Source organism: Amblyomma maculatum, chromosome 1, assembly GCF_055883805.1.
Source record: "Amblyomma maculatum isolate TAMU_Amacu chromosome 1, ASM5588380v1, whole genome shotgun sequence".
Lineage (NCBI taxonomy): Eukaryota > Metazoa > Arthropoda > Arachnida > Ixodida > Ixodidae > Amblyomma > Amblyomma maculatum.
The window spans coordinates 158,222,269-158,237,732 of record NC_139344.1 but is presented as its reverse complement, the minus strand read 5'-3'; the positions used below and the strand labels follow the sequence as shown (position 1 = coordinate 158,237,732).

Sequence of the window (15,464 nt, the reverse complement as noted above, 5' to 3'; positions counted from 1 at the left end):
GCTTTATTTCGGACATCGGTGCTAACGATCCGCCGTGTCGTTCGCGAACGGTATGCGGGAGGAGGGGCCACAGCGGCGGTGTTTACGGCGGTCGAGGAGGTGCTGCCATCGTGCGGCGCTTGACCGTGCTGTTGACGCCTCGTCGGACGACACTCCGATACTCCTGAAACCACGTTATATAAATAAGATATTTGTAAATGCAGCTTCGTTCTGCCGATCCCCGCGTCGCTTCGGTTGTTGCACTTAATGGGCAATGGCCACCTAATTGATAAGGGCGGCGAGCTGTGTAGCAGCCCGCACAGAGTTCGAGCAGCGCACGAGCAGACGACTTTCGCAGCTACCGGAAGTGTGTCCGTGACGTCATGGTTGCACTGACCGCAGCGAATGGCAGCTTCTAGCAAACCTTGCCAGTCAACCGACCCGTGACGTCACGGGACTAGGAAATAGTTCCATGCGACACCGCCAAGCGACATTCTCTCTGCCCGCGAATTTCAAAAAACGCTCTTTTTAAAAATTAATAATAAATCGCTGGCTTTGTTCCAAGGAGTTATACTTTGCGTTAATGCTCAAAAGGATGTGTTCTACACACTGAACACGTTTATCAGTGGTTTCTTGGGGGCCGTTTCCGTGGACCTTTAAGTCGCCCTCTATCGATTGACACAGTTTTTTTAACCTCTACCTACCACTTCTTAATTACTCACAACTGCTGCGGACGTTTACATTTTTTGCCTCTAAATAATTACCAAATAACTTATTGGCCTAAATATGTTTTGGACACATTATTACGTCATCCTCTATCGATTGACACCACTAATTAACCTCTACCACTTCTCAGTTACTCACAACTGCTGCGGACACGATTTTGCGGACGCGGTCTGCGGACAGAAATCTGTGAACATAGCGAATTAATGTTTTCGCATTAATAGCCAAATTCTTGCTACTTCATTTTAGCGACACCCATCTTTGCTGGTCGTATAACGTAAGATCTAGAAAGAGCCTGCTTCCTTTTGATAGTGCGCACTCAAAGATGATAAAACGCATGATAGTGACAAACGGGCTTCAAGCTGCCTTGACTAAGAGTTGTGTCCACATGGTGCGCTCAAGCTTTGATAACCAAGTGCAACGCTGGTTACTCGCCTTCTCTGGTCTTTAATCTCTATGAGGTCATGCTTCAAAAGTTAAGAGGGGGTAAGATAACGAAGGAAATAGAGAAGAACCGCGTGGCAGTAATGATCCCCTACCTTCACAAGGTGTCGCATGCCACTGTAAAAAAGATAGCTGGAAGGTACGACGTCCGGGTCGTCTTTTCTATCTCTATCAAGCTGTCGAAGATATCCGCATTGAATAACCGACCTAGACAGGCGGCATGCACTACGAGACATGCAGAACGATACACATACTGCCGTACCGGGGTGGCGTATCTATTACCCCTGACATGTGGTAGAGTGTATACAGGCCAGACGGGACGGTGCTGTAATGTTAGGGCCAGGGAGCACTTCCTCAATGTACAAAACCGATCCAGGGGAAATCTTTCAGGTCACTGCGACCAGCCTCGCCACAAATTCGAGCCGTTATTAGCGAGCACGAGGGTTTTGGGGACGGCAAAAACAAAACTGAAAGGGAGGTGATTGAGGCATATTTCATTGCTAAGGCGGGTAACTCGTGTACGTGTCAGCACTCCATCGATTTCATTGCATGAAAAGAAAATGCGTTGCATGGATCAAACCTAAACCATTTTTTTTCAAATGTTTTCGAGTTTTTCAAGTTTATTTGATTGCGCACGTTGTAAATTTCTGCTTGTTTACTCTCTGTTTTACCGAATCTTGGCCTGTTTTGCTTTAGTATTTTTTTATCCCCCTTTTTTCGCCATGGTTATCGTTGGCATCACCAATGATTGTATAATGGTTGTATCTTTTTTAGGTTGTGACTCTACTTTTGCTTCCTTGTTTTTACTGCTTTCACCTCGGTTATTAGTCGTTTTTTTTTGTTTTAATATTTTTGACACCGCCACGTTGTTGTTAGTCATGCGTTTCAACTTGATCACCCTTCATGCGTCGTGCAGTGATGCCTTCTTCTCTTCCTCTCGTGATTTGCTATCTGGCCGAGCGTGCTACAATGATCGGGGCGGAGGGTGTCTTCCGCAGTTTTGGGTGTCAAAAAAAAAAAAAGAAAAAAATTTAATTAGCCCCTTTACTGACATGACATGGATTCGTTGTACCTTTTCCTGCCCTCCTTCCTATGGTCACATGGCCTGCCTTCTTGGCTTAAAATGTGCTTGTTTTCTCCTGAGAATAAGCTGTTGGTAGTCAACCCCGTCCTGTCGTTTTGTGCCTTTGATCCAGTTTTTTTTTTGCACTGGTCTTTTTATGTGCTTTAAAGTCAGGCCTCGTCATTGTGCTACATCAAAAACAGTCAGTAAGGAGTAAAAGAGAAAACTAGTAGTAAAAGTGAAGAAAAAAGGAGAAGCAGTAAAAAAAGATAATACCCATCAAGAGAGAAAAGAAGTAGACTAAAAAAAAAAAAAGGAAAATAAAGGGGAAAAGGATCAAAAATAAAAAAGAGCAGAAGAAGAGAAAATGACTGAGAAAGCGGCAAAAGAGCGCGAGCAGTTGCAGGAAAGTCGCCTGAGAGTCGCCTCACCGCACTTAAGAGAGATAAGTGCCTCCAACAAAATTTTTATTTTAGTTTCCTATCTAATGTGAAGCACTTACCTTCCAGTCTAATATTTCGTTTACACTCTGATTCTCGAAAAGTGTCCGGATCCCACTGCAATCGCCACTGATGCATCTGGGACTGCACAGAAGGCAGCGGTTGAAAATTTTCCAGTCTCTCTCCTCGAGCTTTAAGGTGCTGTCCCGGATTACACATTGACCTTTTTAGCAGAGTCTGTTACTCTTAAACTTGCTTTAAAAAAAAAAATAACCCACAGTATGGAACAAGTCAATTTTCTGTCAGATTGTGTCTGTTTTATTCTCATTGGAGTCAGCATGAGATTCTCATTTGAGCCACTCGCTTAAGAATTTCATCCCTGGATGGGTGAAAGAGATACGCTTCATCTGGGCCCAGATCAGTGCAGTATTTTAGAGAATGAAACCGCAGACTTGTTGGAAAAATTAGCTCTACATGCACCTGTTCTATGTCACTTCCTTAATCTCATCATTTTCATAATGTCTTGTTTACAGCGCTATCAATATATAGCCACCAGTTGCAACGATCCCTTGCTATCTACCGTTGACTATCAACATCTCATGTACTCATTAGTGGTTTGTTCATGTAAAACAGGGCAATCTAAGGTAGCGCTGAGTCTTATGCGATGCAGGATATCCCGCCCGAGTTTTCCTTACGTAGATGCACGTTCAGTCCCACAAACCTTTGTGAGGGTTGCGGTGGTCGAAATTTCCCGAGCTCTCCACTGCGGCGTCTCTCTTGGCTTCGGTCGCTTTGGGACGTGAATAGAGTATGTACACCTAAAGATATATTCTCGTTAATGTTGTGTAAGCACATTACAGCACATATCACCATGTGATACCCATCTACGACCTCTGAATAATTTATAATCGAATTTCTTTTCTCACTTGTTTCGGTTTCAACAGCCGAGCGAAGGCTGTGACGTCAAAGCCAAGTTTACGTCACGTGAAGGATGATTAAAAACAGCAATGTAATCATTCCTCGGTCATTTTCATTTACAACGCTAAAGCAAGCATACCTAAAAAAGAGGAATTGCAATAAGTGAAGAGTCGGCGACTATATCGCTTTTTTCACGCACCGCCTGCCCTAGAATTGAATTGACTGTTATGTCACAGCGATATCTAGCAGGGCTGCTACAGCAGAAACCGAAACTGGTGAGAAGGAAATTCAATTGTCAATTATTTAGTGGATGCAGGCAAAAACCACGTGCTCACCCACACATAGGAATGTTTTATGCATCAATAACGAGAAGAAAATACACCAAAATCTGGTGTGTATACTCATATAAAGACCATGAACTTTACAAACTTTACCAACTTAAGGAACTTATTACTGTATTTTATGCTTCTACTCAATGCTATGATCTGGAATGTGTTTTTATTTATAGTCCGCTACTTATTTCTTGAATTATTCCATTATATGAACTATATTTAGCTGTCTTCACTGGGCACTGGCCAAGTCCTCCACGTGGGTAACTGCCAGATTACAAGGAAGAAGAAACATAAAAAATCTAAAAAAGAAGATGGTTTGGTTTGGTTTGTGGGATTTATCAAATTAGAGGAGAACAACGTCCCAAAGCAACTCAGGCTATGAGAGTGAGTGAGTGAGTGAAAAAACTTTATTGAGGTCTTTTGGTTAGTCTCGGAGAGTCTTCCTGCAGCCGCTTCTTCGCCACCGTTGGAGACTCCTTAGCACGGGTGGTTCCCTCATTCCAGGGCTCCACTGGTCCTGGCTACCTTGCATGCGTGCTGCACCAATGCCCTTTGGGCGGTGAGCTCGCAGCTGGTTAGTAGGCCCTCCCATTGCTCCGCACTCGGGTTAGTTTGTTTGTGGAAAGTGTAGTTGTGTTTACATTCCCATGTGACGTGGTATAGGCTATGAGAGACGCCGTAGTGGAGGAGTCCAAAAATTTCGACCACCTGCTGTTCTTTAACGTGCATTGACATCGCACAGCACACGGGCGCCTTGCTTTTCGCCTCCATAGAAAAGCGGCCGCCGAGGCCGGGATTCCATCCCGCGTCCTTGGGAACAGTAGTCGAGCGCCTTAACCACTGCGCCACCCCAGCGGGGTTAAAGAAGAAGAAAGCTACCCATGGTTCAGCAACGAAACATGGGATACCGTCCAAACACACTGTTACCCATCCCATCTTGAGGCACCGGCAAGTCGGCTTCCTCTTGTGCGCCATTTGGAGAGCGTGGACTCGCTGGCTACGAGGTTTACCGACCACCGTCTCGAAGGGACTTCACAATGCGCCACGCTAAGCAGTTGAACACCAATGCCTACCACGAACAGGTGACGCTAGGAGCCCAAACGTCTGGCACCTACTCTATAAATCCAGCCTACAGTGCATTCGCAACTCAGCAACGCAACCAGGTGGGGTACGACGCCTGGCCATGAAGTATGCCTTGGGGACTTTGACATCTGTGGTTCCTACACGTGTGGACCCTAGATATGTGATTCCTGCCTCTGTTGCGTCTGCTTCTGCTTCCAGGGAACTCCGTATCTCATTGCCGTCAGCGACGTCCATGTCAATTCCCAAGACGCTGTCTACCTCTGCTGCTCCACTAGCTCATGTGCCTCCTAATGTTCCTGCTAGGGAGCTTGCTATTTCACTGCAGTCTTCCTCGTGTTTGTCCAGGGCGTAGACTAGATCTTTTTCGCAACAGATTCACATATCAGTCACCTCACCTACCCTTGCGGCAACTACTTCATTTGCCAAGGAAATCGGTATCTCACTGCAATCACTCACATAAGCTGTAAACTCGGTGGGCATCTCCCCCTCTCAGCCGACCCATATGTCAGCTACAGTACCCGTGAAGCAGTCAACGCTGATGCCTTCACCTTCAGAGCCTGTGCAAAAGTTTCCAGCACCTACGGGCATGTTGCAGTGAAGCAGGTGGAGATTCAGTTCAGTTCAGTCGTTCAGTCGTGTCCGACTCTTCGTGACCCTGTGGACCAAGTCACACCACGCTTTCCGGTCTCTCACTGTCTTCCTAACATCACATAACTTCATCTGCAGTGCCTCGAGGATGCCATCTAACCATCGCGTTCGCTGCCTACCCCTTCTCCGGTGACCCTCAACCTTTCCCAACATCAAAGCTTTCTCCAGCGACTCCTCTCTTCTCATCAGATGACCAAAGTAGCTGAGCTTTAACTTTAGAATTTGACCCTCCAATGAGCAGTCAGGGTTTATGGTCGACAATATCGACTGATTTGATCTTCTGGCAGTCCAAGGAACTCTCAAGAGTCTTCGCCAGCACTACAATTCAAACGCGTCAATTCTTCGGCGGTCAGCCTTTTTCACAGTCCAACTCTCGCATCCATACATCACAACTGGAAAGACCATAGCATGAGTTATACGGATCTTGGTTGGCAGACTAATGTCTCTGCTCTTTACTAGGCGGTCAAGGCTAACCATTGTTCTCTTTCCCAAAAGCAGGCGTCTCCTAATTTCATGGCTGCAGTCTCCTTCCGAGGTAATCTTGGAGCCCAAGAACAGAAAATCTGTCACAGCTTCCACTTCTTGTCCTTTGATGCTCCAGGACTTGATAGGGCAAGACGCCATGATCTTTGTCTTTTTAATGTTCAGTTTAAGCCCAAACTTCTCACTCTCTTCTTGTACGCGCATCAGAAGTCTCTTGAGTTCCACTTCACTTTCTGCCATTAAAGTGGTATCATCCGCATATCTAAGGTTGTTGAAACGTTTTCCAGCAATCTTCACTCCACCTGAAGACTCGTCCAGACCGGCCTTCCTCATGATGCACTCTGCGTATAGGTTAAATAGGCAGGGCGACAATATGCAGCCTTGCCTCACTCCTTTCTCAATCGGAAACCAATCAGTAAGACCATGTCCAGTTCTGACTGTGGCCTCTTGCCCTTCATACAGGTTCCTGAGGAGACAGATGAGGTGAATTGGAACTCCCATCTCTTGGAGAGCTTGCCACAATCTGCTGTGATCTACGCAGTCAAACGCTTTCGCATAATCAATAAAGCAGAGGTAGATGGGTTTCTGGAACTCTCTTGCTTTTTCCATGATCCAGCGAAGGTTGGCAATTTGGTCTCTAGTTCCTCTGCTCTTGCGAAACTCAGCTTGCACGTCCGGAAGCTCCCGATCCACATACTGCTGCAGCCTACCTTGAAGGGTTTTGAACATCACCTTGCTAGCATGCGAAATAAGCGCGATCGTGCGGTAGTTGGAACAATCTTTGGCACTTCCTTTCTTTGGAATGGGGATGTAAACTGGCCTCCTCCAGTCCTGTGGCCACTGCAGGGTTGTCCAAATTTGCTGACATAACGTATACATAACGTTAACAGCGTCGTCATGGTTGAGGATTTGAAGCAACTCATCTGGAATGCCATCAATTCCGCTAGCTTTGGTCTTAGCAAGGCTGGCTAAGGCCCATTCAACTTCACTCTTCAGGATGCCTGGCTCGAGATCAGTAATCACAACCGTCTTATCTTGGGTTTGCACATCCGGGTCCTTCTTGTACAGTTCTTCTGTGTATTCCTGCCGCCTCTTCTTTATCTCTGAGGCTTCAGTGAGGTCCCTGCCTTGTTTGTCCCTTATCACGCCCAGCTTAGCACAGAAGCTTCCTTTGATATCTTTGATTGTCTTATACAGAGCTCTTGTGTTCCTTAATTGGCTGTTGTCCTCAACTACTTGGCACTGTATGTTCAGGAAGGCATTCTTATCTCTCCTTGCTATTTTCTGAAAATCCGCATTGAGAACCTTGTATCTTTCTCTTTCCCCCATAACTTTTGCCATCCTCCTTTCCTCAGCTATCTGCAAAGCCTCTTCAGATAACCAGTTTGCTTTCTTGCATTTCTTTTGCTTTGGAACTACCTTAGCAGCAACTTCTTGTATTATATCACGAACATGAGTGCACATCTCTTCGGGCTCTCTGTCTTCTAGACGTAATTCTTGAAATCGATTCCTCACTTCCACAGCATATTCTAATGGAATTTGATCCAGATCATACCTGAAAGGCCTCCTAGTTTCCTGCGTTTTCCTCAATCGAAGCTTAATTTTGGCAACAAGAAGCTGATGATCGGTGCCACAATCGGCCCCAGGCCATGTTTTTACTGCTTGTATAGCGCTTCTCCATCTCTGCCGGCAAAGAATATAATCGATATGATTCCTGTACAGACCGTCCGGTGAAGTCCATGTGTACAGGCGCCTCTTGTGCTGTTGAAAATGAGTATTCGCTATGGTCAGGTTGTTTTCTTGACAAAACTCTACTAGCCTCTGCCCAGCTTCATTTGGCTCGCCAAGACCGAACTTGCCTATAATTCCGGATATTTCTTCACTCCCGACCTTAGCATTCCAGTCTCCTATGAGAAAAACGACGTCTGATGATGGGGTGCGGTCTAAAAGGCATTGTAGGTTCGCATAAAATCTCTCAACGTCAGCTTCTTCAGCAGTAGTGGTCGGTGCATAGACTTGGATAACTGTTATGTTAAAGGGTGACCTTGGATCCGAAGTGAAATCATTCGGTCGTTTTTGGGGTTGTACCCTAGCACTGCTTTGCCCATTCTTCTGTTTACTATGAGAGCGACCCCATTCCTTCTCTTGGATTCGTGCCCACAATAAAAGACATAATGGTCGCCGGAGTTAAATTCTCCCATTCCGGTCCACTTGAGCTCGCTGATATCCAAGATATCAATGTTCAATCTGTCCATTTCTCGCTTGACGACATCCAGTTTACCTTGCGTCATAGATCTTGCATTCCATGTTGCTATGTGATATATCTCCTTGCAACATCGGACTTTCCGGTCGCTTCCCGACACATCCACAACTGAGCGTCCTTTTGGCTTTAGCCCAGCCGCTTCATTCGTCCTGGAGCTACTAGGAATCGCCCTTTGTTCATCCCCAGTAACATGTGGGACGCCTTCCAACCTGGGGGGCTCATCTTCCGGCGCCATATCATTGTGACTGTGTATCACTGTGTATTGTGACTGGCCATAGAGTTTTCTTGGCAGGAAATACTGGAGTGGGTTGCCATTACCTTCTCCAGTGAATCAAATTTTGTCAGAACTCTCTGCCGTGACCTGTCTATCTTGGGTGGCCCTACACAGCAGAGCTCACGACTTTATCGAGTTTCGCAAGCCCCTCCGCCACAACAAGGCAGTGATCCAATGAAGGGGAAAAATGTGGAACGCTTCACGATTTTGCGTGTCATCCTTAGATTAGAGTTGTGCATTCGTACTCGATATACGCTACCGTATAATGTGTGACTGATGCTATAGCATAGAAATTAGCCTTAAATTGGAAATAAATATTTATCATAACTAATGAATTCCAGTGCAGTGATATTCGCAATACGATATCAAACGTTATATTTATTTATTTATTCAAATACCTTAAAGGCCCGGGCGGGCATTACATATGGGGGGGGGGGGGGGCGGAAAGTGGGACAACAGTACAAACAATGCATCCAAAATTGCGATAAGTATACAGTGGTTAACAATATAGCCAGGCGGAAAATGTTGAAAAGCTAGTGCTTCAAACACTCAAAATAAAGATACAGATGGCACCTAACATTCACGTTTTTCGAAGAGGAGCGCTTTAATACGAACATAAAAAAGAAATGCAAAGATGAAGGTTACAGCTTGAAGTGATTTTTTAGTCCGGTTACAAACGTTTCATAATCACTGGAAGATGCAATGGTGGCAGGCAGCAGATTCCATTGACGGATGGCGAGGAGGAGAGGCGAGTGAAAGAACAGATTGGTTCGAGCAAAGATGGGTTGCACTTTCAGTTGGTGATCAATGCGTGGGAATACATGATGAGCCGGCGTGATATGATACAACGCAAAGGAAGAATTACTATAATATAATTTGTAGAAAAAGGACAGTAAGGAAAACATTCTCCGTCTTTCAAGAAGAGGTAAGTTGAGGGCTGTTTTTATTTCAGTTATACTTGCTGATCGCGAATAGTTTTTAGATATGAAACGGGCGGCTTTATTTTGCAGAGACTCCAATTTTGTTACTAGGTATGCTTGATGAGGGTTCCAAATTACAGAGGCGTACTCCAATTTAGAACGCACTAATGTGGTGTATGCTAATAGCTTTGTGTCTGGATTAGCTAATCGCAAGTTGCGTCTGAGGAAGCCGAGTGTTTTGGAAGCCTTATTGATGACCGTATCTAAGTGACAGTTCCATGAAAGGTCTGATGCTAAATGTACACCTAAATGCTTTATGGTGGGTACCGATTCAATACGCACGTTGTTCAAAGTGTAATGGAATGGTTCGGTGTTAGATGTTGTGGTAAATCTGACAAGTTTTGTTTTTGAGGTGTTAATTTCCATTTGCCATTGTGTGCACCAATTGTTGATCTTATCAATGTCTGATTGTAAAGGAGTACAGTCTGAAAGATCAGTTATCTGTCTGTATACCACACAATCATCAGCAAATAATCTGACCGTGGAATTTAGGTTATTACTGATATCATTTATATAAACTAAGAACAAGATAGGTCCGAGTACAGACCCTTGCGGCACTCCAGATTTAACGGGAGAGTGGGAGGAAGAATGGCTGTTAACAAATAATGATTGATAGCGATTAGCCAAAAAACTCCTTATCCAACAAATAACCTTATAATTTATGTTTAAATTTTCAAGCTTCTTTATTAGACGTATGTGTGGGACTTTGTCGAATGCTTTGGCGAAATCTATAAATACGGCGTCTATTTTAGAGTGGACATGAACAGCATGATGAAGGTCAGTAACTAATTCAAACAGTTCTGTTTCGCAAGACCTACCATGTAGGAAGCCGTGCTGATTGGGAAAAAAGAAGTTATGCTTCACCAGATGACCCTTTATGGCGGAGGAGATTATGTGTTCTAGCAATTTGCAGCTTATATTGGTTAAAGAAATTGGTCTGTAATTTGATGGCAGAGAGGCATCACCAGATTTGAAAATGGGTATGACACGCGCCATTTTCCAGTCGTATGGTACACAACCCGCGTATCAATGGATTGCTGAAAAATAGCAGCTAAGATGGAGCATATTGCAGGCTTCGCTATTTTTAGTAATTTAGGACATATGTTATCGAGGCCGGGTGCAGAGTTAGCAGGGAGGCGGTCTATGGCAGAGGATACACCTTCTGCCGTGACAGTTATGTCGGCCATGCTTTCGTGTAGCTCTGGAAATTGCAGGTCAGTAGGTAAAGGGCTCTCATCAGTGAAAACTGAGCAGAAAAATTGGTTGAATTCCTCTGCTACTTCAGGGGAGGTAAGGAGCTTTCCTTCTTTAGTTATTGACACTGAGGTGTTTGTACCATAGTTTGGATTAACAACGCGCCAAAATTTCGGAGGATTGTTCTTTAACAGACGTGAAATGTCATTGTTATAGAACTTGTTCTTTGCGATTTCGATTTCAGTTTTGCACTGTTGGGCATGTGTACGATACTGATCCCAATCGTTCTCAGATGCTGACTTTTTAGCTTTCGCGTACAACATTTTCTTTTTGTTTATACATCTTTTGACGCTCCTTGTGAACCATGTGCTCTCTCTAGATGTGGTGATGGTGACCTTAGGTACGTACTTATCTTTTAGCAAAGTTAGTTTATCCCGAATAAGAGACCAGTTTTCATTTGCGTCCCGCGAACTGAAGGAGCGAAAAATATCTGCAGAGAACAATGATAGCTCATTAAGTATCATATCAGTATCTGCTCTGGTATAATCAAATATAATTTTATTTGCTTTTTCTGGTTTGTTTCTGGCTACTGTGAAATCGCACTGCAAAACTTTGTGGTCACTGAGACCATCCAGCAAGTTTACAGACGTTTGGTCAGGCTGCGTTGTCAGCACTAGATCTAAGATTGAATCACCACGCGTAGGTGTGGAAACCATTTGATGTAGGTTGAAAAGTGCTAGCACATCCATAAAATTCTGACATTCACACTTTCTTGCGCCGTGGAGGGGCCGGCATTCCCGCCACTCAATATACGGATAATTGAAGTCACCTGCCAGGAATATTGGTGAACGTGGAAATTTGTTCTGTAGGTAAGTTAGGGATTCATTCAGTTTTTCAGCGAATTCCTCGTGTGAATCAGGTGGGCGATAGCAGACCCCAACGGCGCAAGTTACCGATGATGATAGACGTAATGCAACCCACAAAATTTCCAGTCACGATCCTGTATCAACAACATGTGCTTGCAGGCTTTTCCTTACGGCAATTAGTACCCCACCACCGCGCGAAGTAACGCGGTCTTTTCTAAATAATGAAAACTGACTGGACAAGGATAATTCAGTATCAGCAATATCGGGCGATAACCAGGTCTCTGTACCCAACACAAGGTCGGCTGAGCATGCGTCGACATATGCACACAAATTATCTTGCTTTGGAAACAGGCTGCGAATGTTTGACACTAAAATTGACGATACGAAGCTTATGGGTTTATTCTGTAGTCAGTGTTCCTGAGCGGCCTCAGAATCAGAAAGGGCAGACATTTAATTTGTTCCGCTATTGTCACAAACATCCACTTCTTTGGAATCGCGCATTGGGAGAGCAATGACTTTTCTAGTGGCACTGTTAAATGAGTACAGAGTATTGTCAAGAAGAAGCTTATCAAATAATAGCTTATACTTTTCACCAGGAGTTCGTATACTTCGAGCGAAGTCTCTAAGCTGTTTCCTAATAAACTGCATCCTAGGTGAAAAGCCCTCCTCTATCCAGACGGAAGCAGAGTCAAGATGTTTAAGTTTGGAAGAATTTTTGAGAATGTTGGTCTTGTCTTTGAAATTTAAGAACTTCACAGTTATTGGGCGGATGCTGCCCTGCTTCCGCTGTCCTATTTTGTGTGCACGTTCGATTTCGCCAACTGAGATTCCCAAGTTCCTGGTCACAAACTTAGACACAACTTCCTCGGTATCTTTCCATGTTTCTGTTGCTTCCTCTGTAATGCCTTTGAAGATCAAGTTATTTCTACGCATTCTGTTGTTAAGGTCGTCAACAACTATGCTCGACTGACGCATTTATGCTGTTTCTATGCCTTGGAGCCTGTCTTGGAATTCCTTCAGCATCGAGCCCAAGTTGCCGACTTCCTTAGACACGTCACCAACAACATCCGAGTTCTCTTCTAATTTGGATAGGCGCCGTTTCATTTCTGTCACGCTGAGCTGGACGTCTTTAATTTTTCCAAGGATTTCTTTTTGAAACTTCTCACTGGACAATGCTATTTCTTTGATAGCAGCGAGAACTTGATCACATTTGTCAGGGTCAGGATTTGTTTCAATGTCACCAGCACAAATCAACAGGAGCCATATACACGACACGGCTAAGGTCAGCCGACCGCGTACGCAGAAGTTAGCAGTAGCTGACCCCGGGCGAAACAATACTGGCGCAAATGACAAAGTTTCTTACCGAATGGTACAAAACAACCTATTCGAACACGGTATGTGCTAAGGTCAACACCCATCACCACAAAATTGACAGCTCAAAAACACACAAAATATACAGGTGGGATTTGCAGCCAAAGTGTTCGTAGTACTCTACAGAGCCTATGTATTTGTAACACACCTACAGGTGAAGAACAGCAGTGATTAGGTGCAAGAATTCGGCCGCAAATCCCACGCGGCGGCTGGTCGTCTGTCTTTTTATAACAAATCCGGGTGGCGCGCTGTCAAGGGCAGTGATGGCGCTTGCGCTGTAAACTGTCGGTGAACCGATGCCCTTGCGGCGATCCTAGTGAACGCGTGGCAGCTGGTAGCTGCCGCCAACGGTCAGTAGTGAGCAGATCCGTGTCGATTATGCGTCCGCAGCAGTCATTCTGTCCACTACAGGTGAAGAACAGCAGTGATTAGGTGCAAGAATTCGGCCGCAAATATGACTTGATTCTGTAGTGTAATGTTCAATATTTATTCAGAACTACATAATGAACGGTAACAATAATTACCTGCATTATTTCTGTGCCATTGTAATAGACAAAAGCTATCCACCGGTATATGACTGAGTGCTGTACCATATTGGTGAATTTTTATCGCAATTATCTTATTAAACGTAATCATCTCATACAGTCTGTTGTGTGCAATTAAACTGTACATAAGCTATCCAAGGATATATATCAATTCAATCACAGTTGACTATTTACTGTAATTAACTTGACCCACAATTAGTCTTGCAATTTTCCTCGAGATAAGCTATACCAAAGAAGTAACACTCTACATAGGTTTTTACAGCCACTGCGGGCATTCTGTACACACATTTCACGCACGGTACACACGAGCTATGTAATGGTAATGATATGCGTTAAAAACGACCGGAAGTCAACGCTCGTCTTCGTTGACTGAGAAAGAGGGAAGAAAGCGTGTCGAACGCTTTCGCCTGGTTCAAAAGCTTTCGGTGGGAATTGTTGCTACACCTAAAAGCAATTCGTCACGAGTACTGAGTCCTTGAAGTTCTGGGGACCATTCTTCGGTCCATTCTCACTAGCGAGAAGTCGGGCATTCCACTGCGTCGAATGGAGGGTGAATACCGGATGATGACTGGCTCACGCATCCCATATCGCAAACTGGGACTCGGCACGTTGGAAGCATACCTGGAGCAGAAATGCGCTGGGGAAATTGTGGTTATTGCAGTTGTCAGCGAGTCTGCTGCTCATGTGGCACAAATGATGCGGGGTCAAATGTCGACGAAGCCGATGCCTTGGAGAAGCGTTATCATTATTGACCGAAATTACAGGTTCCTAGGTGTTCGTAAGTGTTATTTACGTTTAGTTACATAGGTTTAAGTATATTTCGACACAAATCTGGCGTTTCTCCTGTTATTATGCGATATTTTCACACTGATTTGACGACTTTCGGCTGATGTGACGTCATAGCCCTTGATTTTCGTTTTTTTTTTCGCCGAAATTATATCTTTTTCGGTGACTTAAACATTATTGAATATTAATCACATGCTCCTAATCAAATTCGACACAAGTCCAGCGGTTCTAGCCTCGTTTTGAAATTTTTGTAGGCTCTTCTCAGATCCGCGCAGTTTTCACGTCTCGGAGATGCGTGCTAGCCACCTTCCCAACCCAACCCAAATCATTAAACAAATGTTTATTGCAGCACCATCTAGCAAGTTAGCAATATTACAAGTCAAGTACACGAGGAGTTCAGGGCGCTCTTATGGAATTAAGAAGGGGAATGAGTTGCTTGGAAGAAATGCTAGCAGGAAAGTTAGTTTATTTCAACTGTAAATATCAGTGTTTTAGATATGGTGTGAATAGGTTTTATAATGAGTCCTTGTCAGTGTTTAGAAACGTTTGATCAGACCATTAGTGTAAAAAAAGGCCTAATTTTTAACCTTGGCAGAAGTTTTTTTTTTTTTTTCGGCAAATTTTCAGGCGCTATTTTTGTTAAACAGATTACAGTGAAACAGTACGGATTGTTTTGTCAACGACCCGGACCAAAAAAAAAAAAAGGATATTCCCCAGGTATCGCCACCCGCATCCCCTCCGAGAAAAGGGCTTCTTTAGAGTCGCCGGTGCTGCAACCAACGCGGATTTTGAATTCTAATCGAATCAGGCAAGCACGTCATCCAAACTAAAATTGAAAGCTATATGCTGTTGTATATTATCTGTGTGCCAAATTTCAGTGCGAATAAGTGAGCTGTTTAATCAATACAAGCATTTTACGGCTCGCATATAGCGTTGCAACACTCATTACACTTAGGACTGCCTACCTGTGAGAATGCTAAAGCATTACTATTTGTAGCAGCAAGCATCGACAAATGTATTTTTAATGTCATTTTTATACCGGCATTCTTCGTCGTCTTGTCGCTTTTTCCGC

The 15,464-nt window shown here is 44.3% G+C and overlaps 1 protein-coding gene across 1 annotated transcript; it reads right to left on the bottom strand.

The window, feature by feature from the left end:
* Window positions 1-9,291: 9,291 nt before the first annotated feature.
* On the bottom strand, window positions 9,292-10,122 carry LOC146204721 (uncharacterized). Its single transcript, XM_084605012.1, has one exon. It carries the CDS (start codon window positions 9,994-9,996, stop codon window positions 9,292-9,294), a length of 705 nt encoding a protein of 234 aa, XP_084461138.1. The 5' UTR covers window positions 9,997-10,122.
* Window positions 10,123-15,464: the final 5,342 nt, after the last annotated feature.